General features: G+C 40.6%; 1 protein-coding gene across 1 annotated transcript in view; it reads right to left on the bottom strand.

Moving 5' to 3' along the window:
- The window catches only part of BRSK2 (BR serine/threonine kinase 2), a 477,335-nt gene that overhangs the window by 64,582 nt on the left and 391,576 nt on the right, over positions 1 to 21,177 (bottom strand). Inside the window, exons 6-11 of the mRNA XM_044426097.1 lie at positions 16,253 to 16,286; positions 14,374 to 14,442; positions 11,962 to 12,108; positions 6,068 to 6,099; positions 3,348 to 3,512; positions 1,782 to 1,879 (exon numbers count right to left, since the gene is read on the bottom strand). Coding sequence (XP_044282032.1) covers positions 1,782 to 1,879; positions 3,348 to 3,512; positions 6,068 to 6,099; positions 11,962 to 12,108; positions 14,374 to 14,442; positions 16,253 to 16,286 — 545 coding nt within the window. The remainder of the gene's footprint in view (positions 1 to 1,781; positions 1,880 to 3,347; positions 3,513 to 6,067; positions 6,100 to 11,961; positions 12,109 to 14,373; positions 14,443 to 16,252; positions 16,287 to 21,177) is intronic.

Below are 21,177 nucleotides of genomic sequence, written 5' to 3'. Positions count from 1 at the left end.
TGTGGCCAAGGAGTTATATAACAACAGTCAACAGTTAAACTTGAAGCCTGGCATTTCTTAATAGGATTAGAGGATGCTGCATAGGATTCTGTGTGTTTTATGCTACCACGTACTCCAGAAATTCTGGAGTGGTCCAGAATCTCCAGCAACTTGGTGTTCCAGTGTACTGCAGAAGTTAATTCAGATGTCATTTTACACCAAAAATCAACCATCTCTGAGAAAAGAGAAGACATGGTTGGCGACAACATCTGCTATATCCTTAGTCTTGACCTATGAACCTTTTAGCACTAGCACTTGCATCTGCCAACCCAGCACCAAAGTAATTTCAAGGCATGCAGAATGGAGAACAATATGTACTCCTGCATGCATGCTTTTGTATTCTGATCTTCTTGTTACAGAGTTGGTAGAGCAAAAAAGAACAGACACTCTATTTCTAAATCTTATAAAAAGTGATATATGCATGTTTTGGAAAATTGTGGCATTACGCAATAAAGACACAGAGGACCTCAGTCAACCATCCATCACAGGAAGAAATCAAGAAACTTGGTTCAGTGAAGATGACAAAATACAGGTGTGAGAGAAGAGGATTATAAAAATGAAGAAAGTAAAAAACAAGAAGAGACTAAACAGAGATAAGAACATTCTACAGCTTTCTATCTTTAGTGTAGGGTGAACTAGAATTTCAAAGCCCATACAATTCCTCCTGTCTCATCTCATCCAAACATTCCTCTAGAAGGAGCACCAACTTGCATGGCAAACATCTTTGAAAGACAATATGTCTCCAAGCAGCTATTATTAAACTATCTCCACTTCCTTGAGCCTATCCTCTCATCTCTTTGTTAGAGGCCACAGTGAACAGCTAATAATGCTCAAGAAACATGATTGTTCTCAATTAAACTTTGCTCTGCATTCCCAGAGATACTGCTAGGAGCAAGGAGCTGAACTTACCCATTCTGCTTCCCTTGGGAAATGAAACACAACTAACACTTGAATAATAATATACAGGAGTTCTAAAATATGGTAAGATATCACATGGATATCTTCAGCTCACAGATAAAATTAGCACATTCAGGGAAGATTTTTTTGTTCCTTCCTGCACAGAGTCATCCAGATAAAACTTTGCATTAAAGTATGAAATAAATGGCATACTATATCCTTAGGATGTGAGAAGCAGAAGGAAAGGCTACCTCACACAGCTGCAGCATAGTGTTACACTAGTCTGCCCAGGAAGTGAAAATTCAACTACTTGAAGTATCGGTAGCATAGCAGAATGATCCTCTGCTCCATTTATGTGAGAGCATACAGATGAATCACTGTTACATTGTCTAGGGAGTTCACTTTAAGACACCAGGAGCACACTGCATCAGAAGAGACTCTCCTATCATTTCCACATGCTTTTAAGCAAGATTTAATGAGTGAAAGAAGGGAATGCTGCATGAACTGAAAATGCTTCCTCTTTGAGCATACATAAGAATGGGTTAGATGTGAGGTGATTCAGGAATGGTGCCAATGCAACACTCAACTACACATGGAGAACAGGTTTTATTTCAGTGGTTGGCGGAACTCCGTGTAGATGTGTAAGCAGAGGTGGTTCATCCTTCACTGAAGAATATTACAAACCTTTCCAGTCACAGGAGACCTTCAGAGTGTGCAAAAAGCTTCTTAAATGGGTTGAATATTGAAAATGTGCTGTAACAATTGATTATATGACTAGGCAATACAATGCAAGAAACCAGGTGAAGAGAAGTGACCAAGATTTTTTAAAAATTTGGTAGATATACCTATCTCATTTCGAGGAGGAAGGTCCTCATCTTCATGACTAGGATATCTCTCTTTCCGATCAAGGAGTAGAAAATAAATCATTTTCTCTTGATTTTCTCTGGAAAATAACATCACAGCATCATTACTTCTTCCTCTCCCTCTATTAAAACACTGCAGCTTTCTGAAGAAACTTAATCCCAATTTTGACACCTTAAATGTTGGAACTAAGACATAATTTGAAGGGGCTTATCACCATAAATAACGGATTCTTTAAGGAGAGAGAGCATCTGGCTCATATTTCAATGCCACTTACAGTGAAATATACAGAAATAGCATGTTATGCCGTCCATCTATGAAAAAAACCCGTCTTCCCATACGAATGTATGTGATGTCTAGCCAGAGAGGCCCTGCTTTATGTCCTGCAACCTTGTGAAGTGCAAAGAACAGAGACACAGAATAGTGCCTTCTCAAGTAAGTAGCACCTAGTGTGTGAAATTCTTTGTCCCAGGAGGTCTGGCAATTTTCCTCACTCCATGTGTTCTGGTGTCAGGTTAAAATGGTATTGCATAAAAAAGCATACTCTTTCTGACACTGGCCTGATGGTTTAATATATGCTTGTTAACTGCTCTTGGCACCCAATGTTGGGAACAGGGGATACAAAATATACATGAAGTTATACATAAACATTCTGCTTATGTAAAAGCTCTCTAAACATAGAAAGTAGCTGGTAAGAAAAATGGCTCTCCGGATGCAGGGAGGTGTCTTAATTTATGACTTTTTAAAAGAAACAGCATTTGAACACACAACTGTCTGCTGTCTGAAGTGGTACACTTAAGAAGCCGCAAGAAGAAACATTTCTTTATTTAAAATCAAACAATTCTGATGCTAAAGTTGCAATCCTACTCACATTCAGCTGGAGGAAAACCTTACAATCCCTAGCATGCCTCCAGCTAGCTGAGTTGCAGTGCTTTTTCTTATCTAAACATGTATAGGATTGCACCTTAAGAGACTGAACTACAAATCCAGAGGCCCCTAGTTTGAATCTCACCTCTGCAATGAGTGCACTTGGCCATAGGCAAGTGACGCTCTTTCAACTTCAATCGTCTTCATGCCCCCCCCCACCATTTATATGTGAGCTAATTATACTTTGGACATTTGAAAACATCACATTGCATCCAATGGCACCAGCTCTTAGCAATTTGCCAAAGAATCTCCAAGAGCCTGCTATATGGATCACTAGTCTAGCATAACACAAAGAAGTTCTTTCATACCCCAACTTTTCAGTAAGTCAGTTGCCTTGTCTTGTAACCAAATTGGAAAACGATCCATGCACCAGGGCGACGTTGTGCATCACAGGGCAGAGCTCTTGCACCTTCAACAGTTCTATAAAAAGGAGGACCTTCTGCAGCTACAGGGGTGACGCATGCTCTGCGTCTGTGCGCTCGCGTGCACGTGCACACATGGGCGTGTGTGTCAAAGATTTCCCTCTAACAGAACTATAGTAGCTACAGAAGTCCTCTCCTCTACTTGCTGGCTCTCCCCATAAACCCAACCATGACTATGTCAAAGAAAGACCGAGCGCTTACTCTTCTGACAGGAGGTCCTGTAAGAGTTTGTTTCTGTCACGGAAGCAACCTAATGAGTGCATGCTGTCTAAAACGTCAGGATCAATGTCCTCCAAGGAAGGGAGAGAGCGAATCTGCACCTTTCGAGGAATTGGTTGTTCTGGTTCTGGCTCATTTTTACCCCCTCTGTAAAGAAAGGGAAAGTGAAAAAGTAAAACATGACAGTATTCATAGCACTAGCAAGAACTGTTCTCCCAAAGAGGGAAGTTTTCTTTTAGTTTCACGAATCAGTGAGAGATGAAGGTCTGCGATACCTTGCAGATCTATACCCACTAAGAGTAATTTTCTGTCTGCACTTATTAGAAGGCAGTTTGAACCTCACAGAGATGTAATTAAGGTCAGTGAAGTATTTTGGAGACCCACATTTGAAGAACACTTGTAATTACAGGTGATGCCCCCTCAAACTCTGGGCTCCAAGCCTAAACACATTCATTAATAATAACCCAAAGTGTGAATTGTGGAAAAATCACCACTCCCAAAACCTCCACTCAGACAGTTGTGCTTCAGAAAAAGGCACGTGTGACTGCCTAAATGTTCATGAACAGTTCTCTGCATTAAGAGAGAATATATGCTCAGCTTTAATAGCCAGTTTGAGGCCCCTCAATAGTGCCCAGTAGTTTTTAATATTTTTAATCTTCCAACTTATCCTGCTTTTAGATACAGTTCTTCAAATTAGAAGTTATTTTTTCTTGGATGCCACGTACTATTCTCTTCAATGAAGGGCCTTTCCAAGTGGGCAATGCCACTTCATGTTAGTAGTCTCCTACTGAGTGTCACAGCCAGTGGTACCTCAGTCCTACATAAAGTCATGGGGTAGAATTAGAAAAATAATGTTTTGTTTGGAAGAAATATGCTTTATTATTGGGTAGAACAGCTGTTGTATTCTTTTTAGTACCTGAAGTAGATGCATGCTTAAGCACTAGGAAGGATAAGTGCAAAGCCTCCAGGAAATTTTAAGAGGGAGAGGCAAGAAAGAGGGAAAGTTTCAAAATTAGTCAGGCTTCCGAACTGTAGACTATGCTTAGTGTGGTAGGCACAGGTATAACTCGCACTACAACCATAATTCTCTTCTACTTTTATTTTATTGTCTTTGTTATTGAACTATTGACTGTGAACCACATTGAATGAAATGTTTAGAAGAGGGGGTAATATTTTAATATAAATAGCAAGTCACCTTAGTAGAGTGGTACCTTGGCTCACGAACTTAATCCATTCCATGACTCTGGTTGTGACCCAAATTGGTTGTGAGCCAAGTCAAATTTCCCCATAAGGGTCAATGTAAATAAGGTTAATCCGTTCTGCAACTATTTTTTTTTACTCACAAAAATTTGAAGCAAAGTGACAAAGAACAACAAAGATTGGGGCCATCTCCTCCCCACCAGCCATCGTGTGGGGGTGGGGGGAGACGGGCACGATTGCGGGCGTGCTGGGGGGGAGGTGGGTGCAGTCATCTCCCCCTCCCAGCACGAACGCGGCCATCTGCCCCCCCCCCAGCACAACCGTGATTGTGCCTGTGCAAGGAAGGCGGGCGCACTTGCAGTCGTCACCTGATGCAGAGTTTGCGACCTGCAACAAAATTTTTCAGAAATTTCTGTTTGCGACCTGATTTGGTTGTGAACTGAGGCGTTCGTGAGCCGAGGTACCACTGTATTAGCAAAACACTAGTGATGTGCTTGCTGAGAAATGAACTGCAATGCTTGTAAACAGAAATTCCTTACTTGGTACCCCCAGTCATGAACACACTCACTCAGAAATATGTCCCATTTATATTCCTTCATGGGAACTTATTTTCAAGGAAGGCTGCAATCCTGTACCCACTTACCAGGGTAAATCAACAGAGCTTGCTTAGGATTGCAGTGCAACTGTGCTTAAAGTTACAACTTTCTGCAGAACTAAGAAGATTAGGTAAACATTTACTAGGGAAAGGAAAATATCCTTGAAGTGTGCATTTGCGCATCACTTTGTTATCAACCTTTTCTGGAGATTTTTATTTTTAGTGTAGTGGCACTTCAATGCAAAGCAACATGCACTTCATAAGTGCTCTAAGAAGCATAATGTCTCTGTTATACATAAAACCCAAACTTAGGTGCCATTTTTCAGCAGTTAGGTGTTTTCTTCCTACATTTGCTGTGTCAGAACATTCCCTCCTTGTTGACTTTCATATTTCATGAATTAATGCTACTACTATCAGAGACAGTAGCAGTTGCATATACATATAAGCAAAAGACAATGCTATAAAAAGTATGCTCAAAGAAAAAGAAAGCTCAATTTTTGGTGGAAAGGCAGAATATAAATTAAATAAATTAAATTAAATAATTAAAATACTGCATTTGAAGGAGGCAGCCTTTGTTTGCAGAAGCTTCTTATTTCAGCTCTCTCTTGTTGGCCCAGGAATGCCAGAAGATATGCAGATATTTTCCTTGAGATTGATAAGAGAGATACTGTGATGGATAATATTCAGTTAAATCCAAAACAGTAAGAACAGTGCACACAGGATTCTGGCAGCACTGATCTAATGGGAGGGGTAGAAGAAATGGGGGAGTGTGTACTGGTCTTCAGTTGTGCTTGTGTCTCCCTATAAAGAGATCTTTCTTTGTACAGAAATTACATACAGCTTTCTAGTTTTCCTGAAAATCATTGACTTTATGATTGTTTTCCGAACTTCAACGAAAATTACTTACATATACCATATGTGCTTCTGAATGTGTTCTAGCTACAAGGAAACAGAAAACAAAAAGAATGAGTACACCACAAAATAACAATTACCTAAATTACACTGCTGAGCACTGTATTGTGTAACCATGGGCCAATGAGAAATGTGAATCTCTCTACAAGGATTCCAGTCCATCTATATTCATATGAAAGGAAGCTCTGACTATACTCACCACTCCTCCTATTATGTCAGCATTCAACACAAATATATGTGCCCTTTTATCACAAGCAGTCATAGTCAAGGTGCAACTGTGCTAATTTCAGATTAGGGTAACTAGGGGACAAGGACAAATAAATGCAAAATGCTGCCCAATGTGCAGAGGAAACAAACATTTTCAAGACTAGAACTTAAGCACCATAGGATTTCCCTATGTAATCACATAATAAGCCATACCTAATTTGCCTAATTTTGACTTCATTTCCAGACACAGTACTACACGTTGCACAAAGGACTCATATATGAAAGAATCCTTCTTTAAAAATTCAATGGTATAAGTTCTGGTTGCTGTTCTTTGCTTCCCTTCCTAACCTCTACTGGAGGTTAGAAAATAGAAGGACCTGCAAAAACTTCCTAAGATTTAGAGAGTTAGAGCTAAGGCTTCAATAGAAGTCAATGGAGAAATCAACACGTTCAAGGGATGAAATAGCCAAAACTATTTTCTCTAAATGGGGGGTGTGGAAGTTTTTCATCTCCCCCTGGAGTCCTCTCCATGGGATGGATGATGTTGGGGGAACAGCTGTGCCTGTGAATTCATGAAATGGACCTCATCCCTTGGCATCATCAGGCCCTCAATCAATGTATCAACTGGAGCTTCTCCAGCTGGCTCTTTAATCAGGAAGCACAGCTCATTCCACCCAGGTTTCCCCACCTAGGAATAGTACAGGAAGAAAAAAGTCAACCAAGGCAGCTTGATCTCAGTCCTCCCCTACAGTCTCAGGCAGGAAAGCTGGGGAAGAGCTGGCTCCATTTCTTTCACTTCTCCATCACCCTCAAATATGCTAGCAAGGACGACTGAGCTGACTTCATTTCTTTCTGGCTACACATTAGAGATAACAGTAGGGATTCCTTAGGGTGTCACTGATTGAAGGTAATAGTGGGGGTTCCTCTTCCTGTTAACTTCCCTAAACCTCTGCAAATCTCCAGGGTGTGGACACAAGGGGAGTGGAGGGGAGCGGAGGGGAGGGGAGGGGAGCAGGTTCTGCAGAGGAAGCCCAAACCTCCATTGGCTGGATTAGGCCCACAGGCCAGTAGATCCTCATTCCTGAACTGAACAAACAACAAATAAGATTCAGAATTCTGGTTGCAGCAAGTTGCATGCCAGAAGTTTTCTTGCGATGTCAAAAGTAACCACCCACAGCAAAACTCTTCACTTTCCTCCATGAAAGTCGTACATAACACTTGTTCTGGGTCATCAGAGTGGCCAAGCTGGAGGTAAAGGAAACAGTGTTTTCTGGGTGCCGATTCCAAATGAATGGGCCTCAAAACAACCTGCTGAGCTTGCAAGGCAATATGCATGAAGCTGTTCACAGTGCAGATGGGCTGGTGCTAGCTGTGACCAGGGGTGGGCAGACAACTGGAACAATGTGTAAGCCCTTTTGGCTGAAATATGGGTTCAGAGGCCCATTAAGCAGGCCAGCAAGAACTGAGGCAGCTGTCCTGCTCCCATTACTTTTCACTTCATTTCCAGACTAATGAGAAATGGTGAGCTAAAACATGTGCAAGAATATGTGAGGGAACACAACAAACTGACAGAAGACTGCTTTGAGATCAAGAAAGGAGACCCACATAGACAGCAAGGGAATCAAAGGCTTCTGTACATTATATAATAATCACCTTGGGAAGCTCTGAGCAGTCTTATTTTTTTTAATGAGGCAACTTGTTTACTATGACAGGGATTTTCCTAAATTAAAAGTACATGAAATAGAATTCTGAAGAGTGGAACAGGAGTTGAAAGTGAGTAAGAAAGTTTAAAGTCTCCTTTAAAATGTTAATAATAATAATAAACATTGGACCTTCTGCTCCTAGCTAGTAAGCAAATACATCCCAGCTCATTTTAGCATAACTTGAGCATGGAGAATTTTCTATGCTTTTCATCAAACCCTTCAATCTAATATATTTTTTTTCAGCACCTGTAGGTGGAATGGCAATGGACCAGGCCAGTCCATTGTCTATTCATACAGGGACAATCCTTTCTCACCTAAACTAAGGGGAAAAAACCATTATGTTATTGCGAAAGGTCATGTGTGGGTAAATCATATCAAGGATGGGTGCTCCTACTGTCTTGCCTGCTATGTGTTGGAACATTGATATTGAACTTCCTGTACGCAAGGCTCCTGAAGAAAAGTTATATTTTTATTTATTACATTGCATTTATATCCTGCCTTTCCTCCAGAAATTTCAGAGATGGTCCTCCATCCAAGACCTGACTTAACTAAATCTGATTCATGTACATGCAACAATTTATAGCTTAATAGATGCTTTATATTCCAAAGGCTATTTTTCAACAATATTATTATTTATTGCATGTTGTGACTCTGAATATACTTATATTTGTACAACTGGGTGCCCCAGCTTCAAAGTAGTGCTCAGGTCCAACCTTGTGCTCCTTTCACAAGGTTAGTCCCCTTGCCATGCATGCACCAAGGGCTTCTCTACAGGAGACATTTATTCTGTGCGCATAATTCTTCACTCATGGAAGCTTGTGGGGCCTTTTCATAGCATTGCCATCTTCCAGGGCCTTTACTATGTTTTCCAGCCATTTGGAAGTCAGCTCTTTTCCATTAATTGCTATGGAAGCCTGATGTATTGCCACTTGGTGCTGTGTAACAGAACATATAGGAACAAATAGAATGGTAGAGAGGAAAATTCCTGGGCAAAGGACACTCTAATCCTCCCACAAAGAAAACATAAGAAAGCACCAGGTTAAATGTCTCATATATAGAAGCCCCAAGTGAAGATGTACAGTCATTAATCACTTCAGGCAAGAGTGCAGATGATGGGGCTAAGACATGTCCAAGTCTCTCTTCGTACCTGCTTCTTTACCAATCTGAAGCTCTTTGAAGCAACAGTTTCCATACCACAAAAGTTTGCAATAGTTTCCCAGATAAAAAAAGTCTGTGAAAATAGGACTTGACTCATGATTGAGTCATTTTGATCCCTCATATAGGGCCATTGAATGTGGTCGAATGATTTCTTAAAAATAAACTCAGTATCTTCTTTCTTACTCTGAAAGTATGTTCAGATTTTCTGGTTGGAGGAAGGAATGTGTTGAATAAAATCAGTATCTATTCTTACTCCAATTTAATGGCATTGAAATATGATATCATATATGCCAATATGTTGGCTGCTGCTGCATTTTTAATGCAGTACTTAATTAATGTTTTGTTGCTTTTCAGCTGCTTTAAAGTGACAAGGAAGGGCTACAAGAGGGCAATTGATTTTGACAAGATGACTGTAAGGTTTTTGCTCCACAGTACAAGGCAGGTTGATCCACAGTAGGAGTGAATTTTAATGCTAAACATGTTGCTTAAATGTGTTTAAGTGACAAGGGGATTTAAAGGCCCTCCCAAAAGGAATTTCTCTCTTCTCTCACCAGTGCTACGTTTAATTATTTTATTGTATTACATTTCTATACCGCCCATAACTGAAACTCTCTGGGCAGTTCAGAACATATGAAGATACCCATCCAAATTTTAACCAGGCCCAACCCTGCTCAGCTTCCAAAATTAGGCATAATCAGGCACTTCAGGCTATACAGAAGGTACAGAAGGTCCTCCCTTGATGGAGAAGAGCTTTCAATGTTTTATTTTCCTGTATCATGTGGCCCAGTTTGGAATGCTTGACAGATGCATGATAAAAACAAATAGGGAAACAGGGAACAAGGGCCACAGTTCTGCAGATGCCCATACAATGAAAATGCCTGGACCTTCTCAGGAGGTACACCAATTATGGAATTCCCAACATGGAGTTTGCTTTTTTCACAGCAGCTGCACACTGGGTTGGCATTTCCACTGAGCTGTTCACCACAACCCCAAGATCTTTCTTGTTCCATCACTGCTAGCTCAGATTCCATCAGCTTGAAGTTGGGATTTTTTGCCCTCTTGTGCATTACTTTACACTTGATTTCATTGAATCTAATTTTCCATTTTGATGCCCATTATCACAGTTCGGAGAAATCCTTTTGGCACTCCTCACAATCCATTGTTGTTGGATTTGTGTCATCAACAAACTTCCCCACTGCACAACTTATTCCTGATTCCCGATCACCTGAATAAGTTGGAAAGCAAAGCACTGGTGTCAATGCAGATCCCTTGGGTGCCCCACTATTTATATCCCTCCACTGGGAGAAATTACCATTCCTTCCTACTCTCTGCTCTGTTCTTTAAGCAGTCGCCGATCCATAAAAGGAAAGGCCAGAAGTTCAGAAATTGTGTTGTGCAAATGTAATGGTAAACTTGCTATGGACCAAACCCAAAGTCCAAAAATATTGCTGTCCAGCTTTTTATTAGTTCATTAGCTGTTTATTAATTCACTGAGACCAACTTCAGAATCCCTGCTAATGTATTTACCTCCTTCCCTTCCTAATTATGTGTAGGAATAGCAACGATAGGGAGGCTCCTTTGAAGACCTCCTTACAATGCTCCTGATCCTCCATTGCTGATGCTTTGAACAACTGTAGCATCCCAGGCATTAGGGGACCCTAAAGGAGCAGTATTCCTTGGTGTGCATCCCCTTCATATAGACATGAAGCTAGAAACCTAGAAACTAAATGGCCCAAGGATACTCTGCTGGAACGGTTGGACCCCAGTATGCTCAAAGACCATACAAATGAGCACTAAAAGTGGTAGTTCCTCAGCTCTGCGACAGGCACCACAAAGGGTTGAAGAAAGGCTTTCTAGCGAGACCACTGTGGCTGCTACAGCTACATAAATGGGAAGGGAAGCAGTTTTCAGAAGGAGCTGGAATGCATTTGGACTCCTTTATTCTCTTAATGATGTCTCAGAAGAATGTGTATCTTTTATATAAGGTTATATTGTTTTTACTTGTGAACTGTCCTGGGAACTTTTAAGTCTAAATATCCAGCAAATATATAGATCAAGAGTGCATCTGGCTACACATTTCAGAATTAAAACCCTACAGAATTAGTTTGGTTTGCTAACCCCAATACTGAGTCAAACCCAGTTCTAAGGGTGTTGGCCATCACAAGTAGGCTAAGCATAATGAAATAACTCAGATACTTGACATTTTGCATCTAGGATTCCCAAGACCCAGAAATTCATAATATACAGTCTAAAAGAGTCAGAACTGGGGAATCTTGTAAGGGGAAGTAAGTAGCACTGGGGTGAACATGGTAGACATTAAACAACAACAGCAGGCTTGAACTCTGAACGCTTGATTGTACAATGTTTCTTTTAATGGCAACCATAGCATTCTGAAGATGCCTTCCTGTAATGCGAATAAATAGATCATGGGCTAATGGAAGATAATAAGAGGCAGGCTTAAGCCTAAATGGAGACCTGGCCATACACAATGGTGGTCAGTCAACTAGCTGAGAATAAATATGAATTTCATTCAGGTGCTAGTTTCAGGTTATTGGAATGGGCATGGAAGGAGAGGGTAAAACCCAGCAGAGTTTTGTGACATTCAGACCCCAAAATATTGAGACTGTTGCTGGTTAACTTTAAGTCATAAACAACAGTTTATAGGTTCAGATGTCATGAAATAACCCAGGAATGGGGGTGTTCCTAGACTAACAGAAATAAAAAATAACTTGTGTGCACTACTTGTCCCTGACACACAAACCAGGTCACTAAGTGCCTTGGATAGAGGCAATCATGAGATCTGCAGTGGATGTCTTCTTACCGTCAGCCGTTTCGAGGCATCCACTTCAATCATCCCCCGTAAGAGATTTTGACAGTCTGGGGGGATGAAATGTGGCATATGGAACACACCACGTTTCACTTTCTCCAGCAGCTGCCTCAAGTTATCATCATCAAATGGAAGGGCACCCTGAAGTAACATGACAAATGGACAGAAGTAAAAGAAGGGAAGAATGTAAATAGATGTTGAGCAAAAGCAATGGAAGAACAGTAGAGAAGAATGAGAAGGCATTAAGAAGATTGGTTCCCAGACACTGGGGTAGAAAACAATTTTCCATCATCTCATAGTGGTACATCCTGTTAGATTTTTCAAGCCATGGAAAATAAAGTCTGATGAACTTAGTTCATTATTTTGAATTTTAATTAGTTTTTGAGGAACAGAACACAGAATGATTGGTTTTTAAGAAAATTATCCATAGATACAAAGATCCACTTAAATTCAACTGAGTTATTGGTTGTACACTTTGATCTGCTGGCAGTCCTCCTGGGCAAACTATAAGAGCAGACATGCTTATCTGCTCTTTGGTTTAATCTCCTATGGACATATTTACACCAAACACTAAAAAGCTGCTGTTTAGCATTAGAGATTTTTCACCCTAGAAAATGTCAAATGGCCAGAGGGAACTGCAACTAATCAGAATATGACCTGCATTCAGGATAATAATAAAAAGAAAAGGCATTCTAGTTCCTTCATTCAGAATATTCAGCTCATGGAGCAAGTTTCCCATCAGCTTCTGATTTCAGATCTTTAGCTGGATTCCTATCATATTAGTTGATAGGATTTTCAAGCAGAACTGAGCACACAATAAATGTGCATTCTCAGCTAGGAAAAATGAAGGGGAAACCACACTGGACAAATCAATGACTTTCTTGGAGACTATTTGGAAACAAATAATTATCTATTATCTTTGCCTTCAATATCTTAAAAAACAAAGGAGGAGGAAGTTGAAGGGGAAATGACTTCAATTTTCAGTGTTATCCAACATTTATTTAAATGAAATTGTTTTTAATATGTGTGTGTTTTGGGGTGGGGATGAGGTGTACTTATGTTTGGAAGTACAAAGGCATGCATTATTTAACAGTTTTAATTTTATGCCCGAAAAGATAAATAATTTGACTTCAGGCTATCCTCCAAATGTAAATTAATGTATCAAGACCTTCAGTGCAAAATCCATTCAAGTATCAATATTGATATAATACACCCCAACTTTTTTGGCCCTGTGGCATAGTTGGTATTTGGTGCAAGCAAAAATCAGCTGCTGTGAGGGATATGGCTAGTCATCACTTGGTTGTCTTAGAGGGATGCCCTTTCTCAGAACTCCTGACAGCACAATCTCTTCCTCTTTCCTCACTCACTCACACTTTCTCACACACAGATAACATAGACCCAGGCAGGGAAACACACATACAATCATGCAGATGGAAGGGAAACAGAGGGAGAACATGCACTCACGGGGAGGGGAGGGGAGGGGAGGGGAGGGGAGGGGGGACCCAGAGGCAGTAGAACAGAAACATGAAAAAGAGGGAGTAAAAGCACATGCATGTGCATTGCACACACAGAGAGGCAATAAAACAAAAAGGTAGAAACAAAAAACAATTAGAAAGGAGAGAAACAGGAAGGAGTATGAGGGAAACAGAGGGAGAAAATTAGGGAGAGGAATAAAGCCAGACACACCACAGAAGCATCACATTCACACACCACAAAGTATTTTTTTCTCTTTCTTTGCAACCATTTTTCCCATTCCATCAAGGGAATGGAAAAATTGCTTCACTTGAATAGAAAGGGAAAAGAGCTCCCCAGGTAGAAAAAGAACAGAAGACCTCAGTGGGTCTACTCTCCCTCCAGCTGTTTCCAAGCAGGACAGGTCCTCCTCTCTCTATTTAAGTGAATCTGGATGTTGATGTAAGTTAATATGGCCATCATGAATTCAACCATACATGGCTTATTACAGTGCTGATCTGAGGTGCCTGTGATTGTTTTAGATTCATGCCTCTGTGGGTCTCCCTATTATAACAAAGTAGCAGCACAGTCTAGGAATGCTATAATTCCCAAACCTTAATCGAAAATAAGCTTCAATTAATTCAGTGAGGCTTATTCCTAAGTAAATTTGCACAGGATTGCAACTTTTAAAAAGTTTTCACTCCCATAAATCCTTGCCTTCCTTTTATACTAAGATCAGCATTTGAACACACAATCCTGTGCATGCTGACACCTTTAAAGAAGTTGCAAAATTGTTCAAACCTTTTCATTATGGGAATGATGCAGAGAAATTGCATTTGAGACATATAGGTAGAGGGAGGGAAAATGAACTTAAACATGTAGGTGATATTAAAATATAAGTGAAAAAATAGAGCAGATTTTTTAAAAAATAATGTAGTGAGGGTGATGACTCACCACTAACAATGCAAATAAAATGACTCCACAGCTCCAGACATCTGCCTTTCTCCCATCATATTTTTCTCCCTGAGTGATATGAAAGTGGAGGATTAATGAAAAGTTTTTAAAGAAAGTATCTGTTAGGTTGTCTTTGAACTCACTGGAAAGGAACAATCAGAACATTCTGATTCTCAAAATATATAAGCAATTTATAACACAGATCTCAAATATTAAATGAAATATTTATACACATAAAGGGTACACAAATCACATCCTCATTGATTCATTTTATACCATTTATATAATGATTTTCTGTAATTTTTAAAATATCCCAAAGCAGTTCACAAAATAAAATTTATAATGTACAATTAAACTCATAAATAAAATAACAACAGTCATAAAACAGTAAGACATGCCATTTCAACAAAGGATAGTTTACAATGCTAGCAGTCAGGTAAGCAGAGAGGGAAAGCATGTGTCTTCAGATGCTGGCAGAAACAATTAGCACTAAGAGGCTGCCTGCTCTCGATGGCAAAATCATTCCACACACCCGTGTCACAACAGAGGAGGACCTCCTCAGCACCATGGCCAAGTGACCATCGCGAGACTCTGCTCTGGTACAGTCAAAGCCTCAGATGAAGACTAGAGCAATCTATTGGAGAAGGCATTCTCTCAAACAGTCTGGTTCTCAACCATTTAGGGTATTATTACCCACAATTAACAACATAAACATGGCCCAGCAGCTAACTGGTAGCCTGCACACAGCTTTCAGCAAAGCATGCATCTATGAATTTTCAGTGGGCTGCCTCAACATACTGTAGCTTCACCATTCAAACAAACTCAAGGGCAGCCTCATATAAAACACATTAAAAGGATCCAGTCCTGGTCGTATGGCACTACCCAGACCAACACAGGCGTACTGCCTACTCCCAGAGTTCCTCTGCCCCTCCCTTTCTGCAAACTCCAATAATTTACATCTAGGTGAAAAGGAAAGCTGTATGGAGGATTGAAAGTCCTGAGAACAGCCTGGATACTGTGGTGTGCATAGCACATGCACTGTATAGGATTTCATGGTGCCCTGCCTTTGTTGACGATGTACCACCCAAAACCGCTGCTTGCACTATGTCAAGCCAGTGTGGTGTAGTGGTTAAGAGCATGGGACTGGGACTCAGACGATCTGGGTTCTAGTCCCCACTCAGCCATGGAGTCAACTGGGTGACTTTGGGCCAGTCACAGACTCTCAGCCCGACCTACCTCACAGGGTTGTTGTTGTGGGGATAAGATGGAGGAGGAGATGTAAGCTGCCTTGAGCCCTTGTAGGAAAAAAGGCAGGATATAAATTGAATGAATGAATAAATAAATAGTGCTTGATAGCACAGTGGATTTAGTCCTTTTTTGCTGTATCTCAACACCTGCCGTCAATTTCCTGCTACTGATTTTATGGGTTCAGCTTCACAACTATGTGGAGAACTACATTTTGAATGTATTGCCCTTTTATATACCAGGCCACCAAGAGCTTTTAGTGCAGGTAAGGAGGACATCTCTTGGTATTTACTGGCACACCAAAAGCAGCACAGCATAGTATTTGTTTTGTAAATGAAGGCTGTGATGGAGGTAAAAAGGGACCAAAAAGACATGAATGAATCTGAACAGGAACATAAATGAAGTAATACCTTTGGGTCATTGCTTTGGCTGTTACAGTTCTTTCAGGTGCTGTTGTGATGGTGACGGCCCTTTCATTTAGAAATTGTCTAAACTCTGTGCTTTGCTGAGAGACCCAATATGGAAATGTTTATGTCTTTTACAGCATAGCTGAAGATGACCCAAAGTCACCTAATCATAAAAGGGAGTAAGGGTTTGTTTTGTTTAAGGATGTTGTGAATTCAAGCTCACTTACCCGGATTACTTCTGGGCAGGCATAATGCGGTGACCTGAAAAACAGAGCATGATCCAGTAAGTGCAAAATCCTCCTTATGTGCATTTATTTTGTGTATAGTATTCCAGAGCCAACCCTCAAGTAGAGCAGCATCAGTGAAAATTTCAGTGCTCATTCAGCCACCGAGGCACAGCGATCCTAAATTTTATGTGGTGAGGAACAGATCTCAAGCATCCAGAGTCCTGCCCAAAAACAGTGGCTATCATCTGCTGCATTTTTCTTTGCCTCCTTCTCCTTTAAAATTTTTCCCCATTCAACCAGTAGAGGAAAAATTAACTCTTGTTTGGGCAGGACATTCCTTGTGCCCATATGAGGATACCTGTGCAGTGGGCTTCCCAGCCTTCTGGTGAAGCATCCCTCTGCCCCATCCTAAAACACTTTGGCCAACCTTTTGCAGGGGTTAGAGTCACTCTGTAACAGAAAAGTTTTCACTAAAACTTTAAAATGGACATGATACAGATTTTGATGGAATAAGAATATGCTTATTAGGTAAGTCTTCGGCATAACAATATGCCAGAACAGTGAAATATAATTTCACTTATGTGAAATATGTATCTAGACAACCCTCTAGCTAAAATACAAGTTAATACTCCTCACAGGAGAACTACAGGCAGTTCTAGTTGGGGAACTTGTACAAGAGTCCAGAAAAATTCCTAGCCCTGGGGAGCTTATTCCTTCCCTCAGTAAGGACAACCTGTTGCTGTGTAAAGCTATCAGGTTCTTCATCAGGACCAGCACAGCAAAACCTTGTCATCAGACTACCTGCTGCCTTCCTGCTTGTTTAACTGCACCTTGGGCCGCGTGATGTATTTAATACTGATCGTATGTCAGCAGCATAATCAGGGCATTCTATCTATCTATCTATCTATCTATCTATCTATCTATCTATTTATTTATTTATTACCTTCAGAGATGCTTAAGAAGAATTTTCCTTAACTAGGAAAACAGTTGGAAAATGTTTGCTTGAAATAACCTTAAATTATGCTCCTGAATTGTACTAGGCAGTCATCATTAAATGTATTATCTTCTGCTCCATGATTTCTACATGTAGTTCATTAAAGCAGTGATGGAAAAAATGGACAACAGCGGTAACCCCCACCAACACAACATGTGCTCAGACCACTGTCTGCTGCTGTGCTCCCTGCCTAGCAACTAATTGAGAAACAGTTCCCTGAAATCAATTATTCGTTCCAACCTGCCACATAATAATTTAGCATCCTAGAAATTATACAGCAGCAGCAGCCATTTGCTTTATAGCCTTCATTAGAAGCAGCCTGACAAAGCAAGAGGGACCCAAACAGTTCTAATAATGTATGCAGATCTCAAATAACACCCTCTTCTACCATCACATGGCAGATTACCAGGAAGTGCTTATTGTGCATATACTCTTATGGGAAAAAATAATTATGCAATGGATAATGCCAGCTTCCTATAACTATGTCTGCATTCCTATAGCATATCCTTGCATTTATTCACTGGTATGTTACTGGTATATAATTGTTATATTATTATTATTTATGTATGTTTTTATGTATTCTTTGTGAGCCGCCCCGAGGCTTTGTTGCGATGGGGGCGGCATAGAAATGTTTTAAATAAACAAACAAATAAATAAATATAGTGCATGTGCCCCTTAATACTGATATGGTTGAAATTTCCCAACGAAAGGCTTTCCTTTCATATTAATGGCTCAAACACACAACCATTTTTGATCTTATTTCCTGAAGGTTAAATTAAAGATGTGGGCATAAACATGTATGGATAGCAAGCCTGTGTAGAAGGCACAAATGCAATGAATTCAAAGCTGGATCAAGAAGCAGATTGTGCTCTGTCTATGCGCAAAATTCAGGAATGAGGCACACGATGCCAGAATACTCCTGCTTTACAAATATTAACACAATCCAACTGCAGTGAGAAGGCAGGCCAACGTGGATGTGACATGGCAGATCCATGAAAAGAATCTCTGTACTTTTTAAAAATCAAAGTACCTAAGGTTTGTGTGTGTGTAGGAAGATTGGTAGGGAGGGATATTTGGATTGGGGTTGCAGCACTGCAGAAGGGGAGGGGGTTGAACATAAACTTGGAGGAGAGCAATTTAAATCAAGAAAATGGCATGGAGGAAATGATTTAAATGGCTCTCCATTAGGGCTGCATCTGCAACTCACCCACCTCAACTCCCCACAAAAGCTGCTTTGATTTAAAAAGAAAACAGAAGAAAGAAATCCTGGAAGTGGACCTTCCACATCAAGCATGTATTGTTGTATCCATTTGTTCTCCTGTATTGCTTCTTTCTTTTGGCACACTGGCATAAAATCATCTTTGCTTAGCCTCAGCTTTGCTGAACTGAACAGAAATGGATGCTTCCTCTCCAGAATTGCTCCTACTGAACTGTGAAGTCAGTTATTTGATCTTCTAGGGGATATTTAAAAATCATCTAAGTGATGCAAAACTAAGTAGGGAGTTTTTCATTTACTAGCTCAAGATATCAAAAAGGAAACAGGGTAAGTGCTATGGCCAATATTGTATACAGATGAAATAGAGGGCCAGGGAACAACAGGAAGAAAATGCAGGCTTAACCTGACTACTCAACAGCTGCATCTCAACTGCTGTGACAGTAGCATGAGTTCTTGGCATATCCACTCTAAATTTCCTGCCAATTCACAGCAACTATATATGTCCAGCTTTATCTTGGCTAACAGCTCTAAACGGCATCCTTGGGCCAGCCAGGATGCACAGAAAACTCATTTCCACACTGCCAATCACCAAACAACTTTGACTGCCTTAGAAAAGAAAATCCAAATTTAATCAGAAATCTGTTTATCTTTCTACAAAGTCATGAATATTTCCTTGGCTCTTATCACTAATTATTCAATGTGTGTGCATCTAAGCAACTTTCTCCCACCCTCCTCCCCCTAGGCTCTCTCCTCATCTTTGCTGCTACATCTCCAGGCAGTAACGCTACAATCTGCATGGCATCTTCAATAACAATATCAATCAGCAAGATCAAGAAGCATTTTTGCCAGCAGCCTCTGCTGCGGTACACTGGAAAAAGCATGAGGAATAAGAACACTTCTTTGAGGGGGGGAGGTTGTTTTCTTGAGTTACAAGCTCTGTAGACATCAGTGGGACTCTAAAGATGCCACTCTGCAGGCCTTGACTTGTGCATGAAGCATAATGAATTATCAGCATGGTCTCATTCTGTCACTTCCAGGGCAGAACTCCATTCAAGATGTAGTTCTGGAGTGCAGCTGGTAGGGTGGCATGGCAGAGGGAAACTGACAAGCAGGGGAAGGTTTAAGTACCCTGCCATTGCCTAACGTACTTCTGCTATATATTATGCCCTACCAGGCCCCATTTGCCATAGACATTGGAACATACATGCAGTTCTGCCAACAGGCGATCATGAATTTAGGCCTGGTACATAAATAATTTTGTGAATGCCTCAGAAGTGCGAAGTAGCCACCAAGTAAGCAGCACCACATCACTTCTAGGTGGATGGTTTATATATGGATGCTCTAATTACCAGGACAGAGGCTATTTAGGAATGAGTTTTACTCATAACAAGGATCAGAGTGTCTCCATATGGGCCAATGGGGAGAGGCGTCAAGTCACATAAAAAAACTTTCACTGCATGAAAGCGTAGCTGCAAGGCATGACTTTCTTATGGATGAACCAGTGCTCCAGGAGCCAGGGAGAGATATGAATCCTTTCATGGGTTTAGCAATTATCTCAATTTCCTAATGCATATCTTTACACAGAGACAAAGCCTGTTTGCACAAACTCAGACTCACATACCCCACCACCAATAACTCAACTCCTGCTTCTGTTTCTTGTGAAGTTATGAAAAATCAGTGCTGCACTGTGCAGTGTGGTCTTTCCACACAACCAGGATGATTGTAAATCCCCTAACTTTCATCTCTGCATTGTCAACAGCTGTCTTAAACGTATCCTTTTACAGAAACACTTACTATTCCTACAATCTCTTTAACTGTAGTGTTTCATTTTCTATCCCCTTCCATGACTCCCCAAAAGCCAAACACCTGAGAAATCATGGGACATGACCAAGAATGAAGGAGGACAGGGGAACAGTTAAAAACTAAACATGGCCACTCCTATTCGACCTACAGACGTGGTGTCTTCACTGTTTTTATTTGGAGCATTAAATGCAGCTACATCTATTAAAAACATTCCTCTCTTCTTCATTTGGCATAAGAAAACTCACCTTAAATAATTCAAGGAAATAGATAGCATTGCTACCTATTCAGACATTTAGGCAGAAGCCAAACTACCATTTGCACTACTTACTTTATAGCTATAGTAGTAACTTTTCTGCAGGTTTAACAATTGTGAATGTACATATGTGTGCATTTATTATCATATCGATATCCCAGCTTTTTTCATTCAAAGATGCCAGGGGGCTTATATAATCCCCTCCTCTCCATTTTATTTTCATAGCAGCCCTGTGAGGTAGGTTAGGCTAAGAGTAGGTGACTGGCCCAAAAGTCACCCAGTGGGATTTTTGGTCAACGAGGCTACAGTGAAGCATTCTTAGCCCCTAATCCAACACTCTCATGACATGCATGTAAAATAAAAAGCATTTGGCACACAAGTGCTGGTGAGACTATTCCTACTGGGACTGAGAAGCATGGTTCACAACAGGTGAAGAACAACACAAATAAGCTTTTCAGCTTGCTTTATCAAATGGCAACAGTGTTCCTTGGGATATTTAGCTGAACATTGTGAGGAACATTATGGAGCGTCAGTGCTACTTTTAACAAAGAGGATCTTCCCTGCAACAAAACACTGGTGAACAGTCCTCCTTGAGGACTTCTCTTACAACGATGTGTGGACTATACTGGCTGTTCACTGAATTCCCCAATTGGGGGGTG

This window comes from Varanus komodoensis, unplaced genomic scaffold (genome assembly GCF_004798865.1).
Source record: "Varanus komodoensis strain SLA01 unplaced genomic scaffold, ASM479886v1 scaffold16, whole genome shotgun sequence".
NCBI classification, from domain to species: Eukaryota; Metazoa; Chordata; class Lepidosauria; order Squamata; family Varanidae; genus Varanus; species Varanus komodoensis.
The sequence above is the reverse complement of the archived record's forward strand: the minus strand, read 5'-3'. Positions and strand labels throughout refer to the sequence as shown.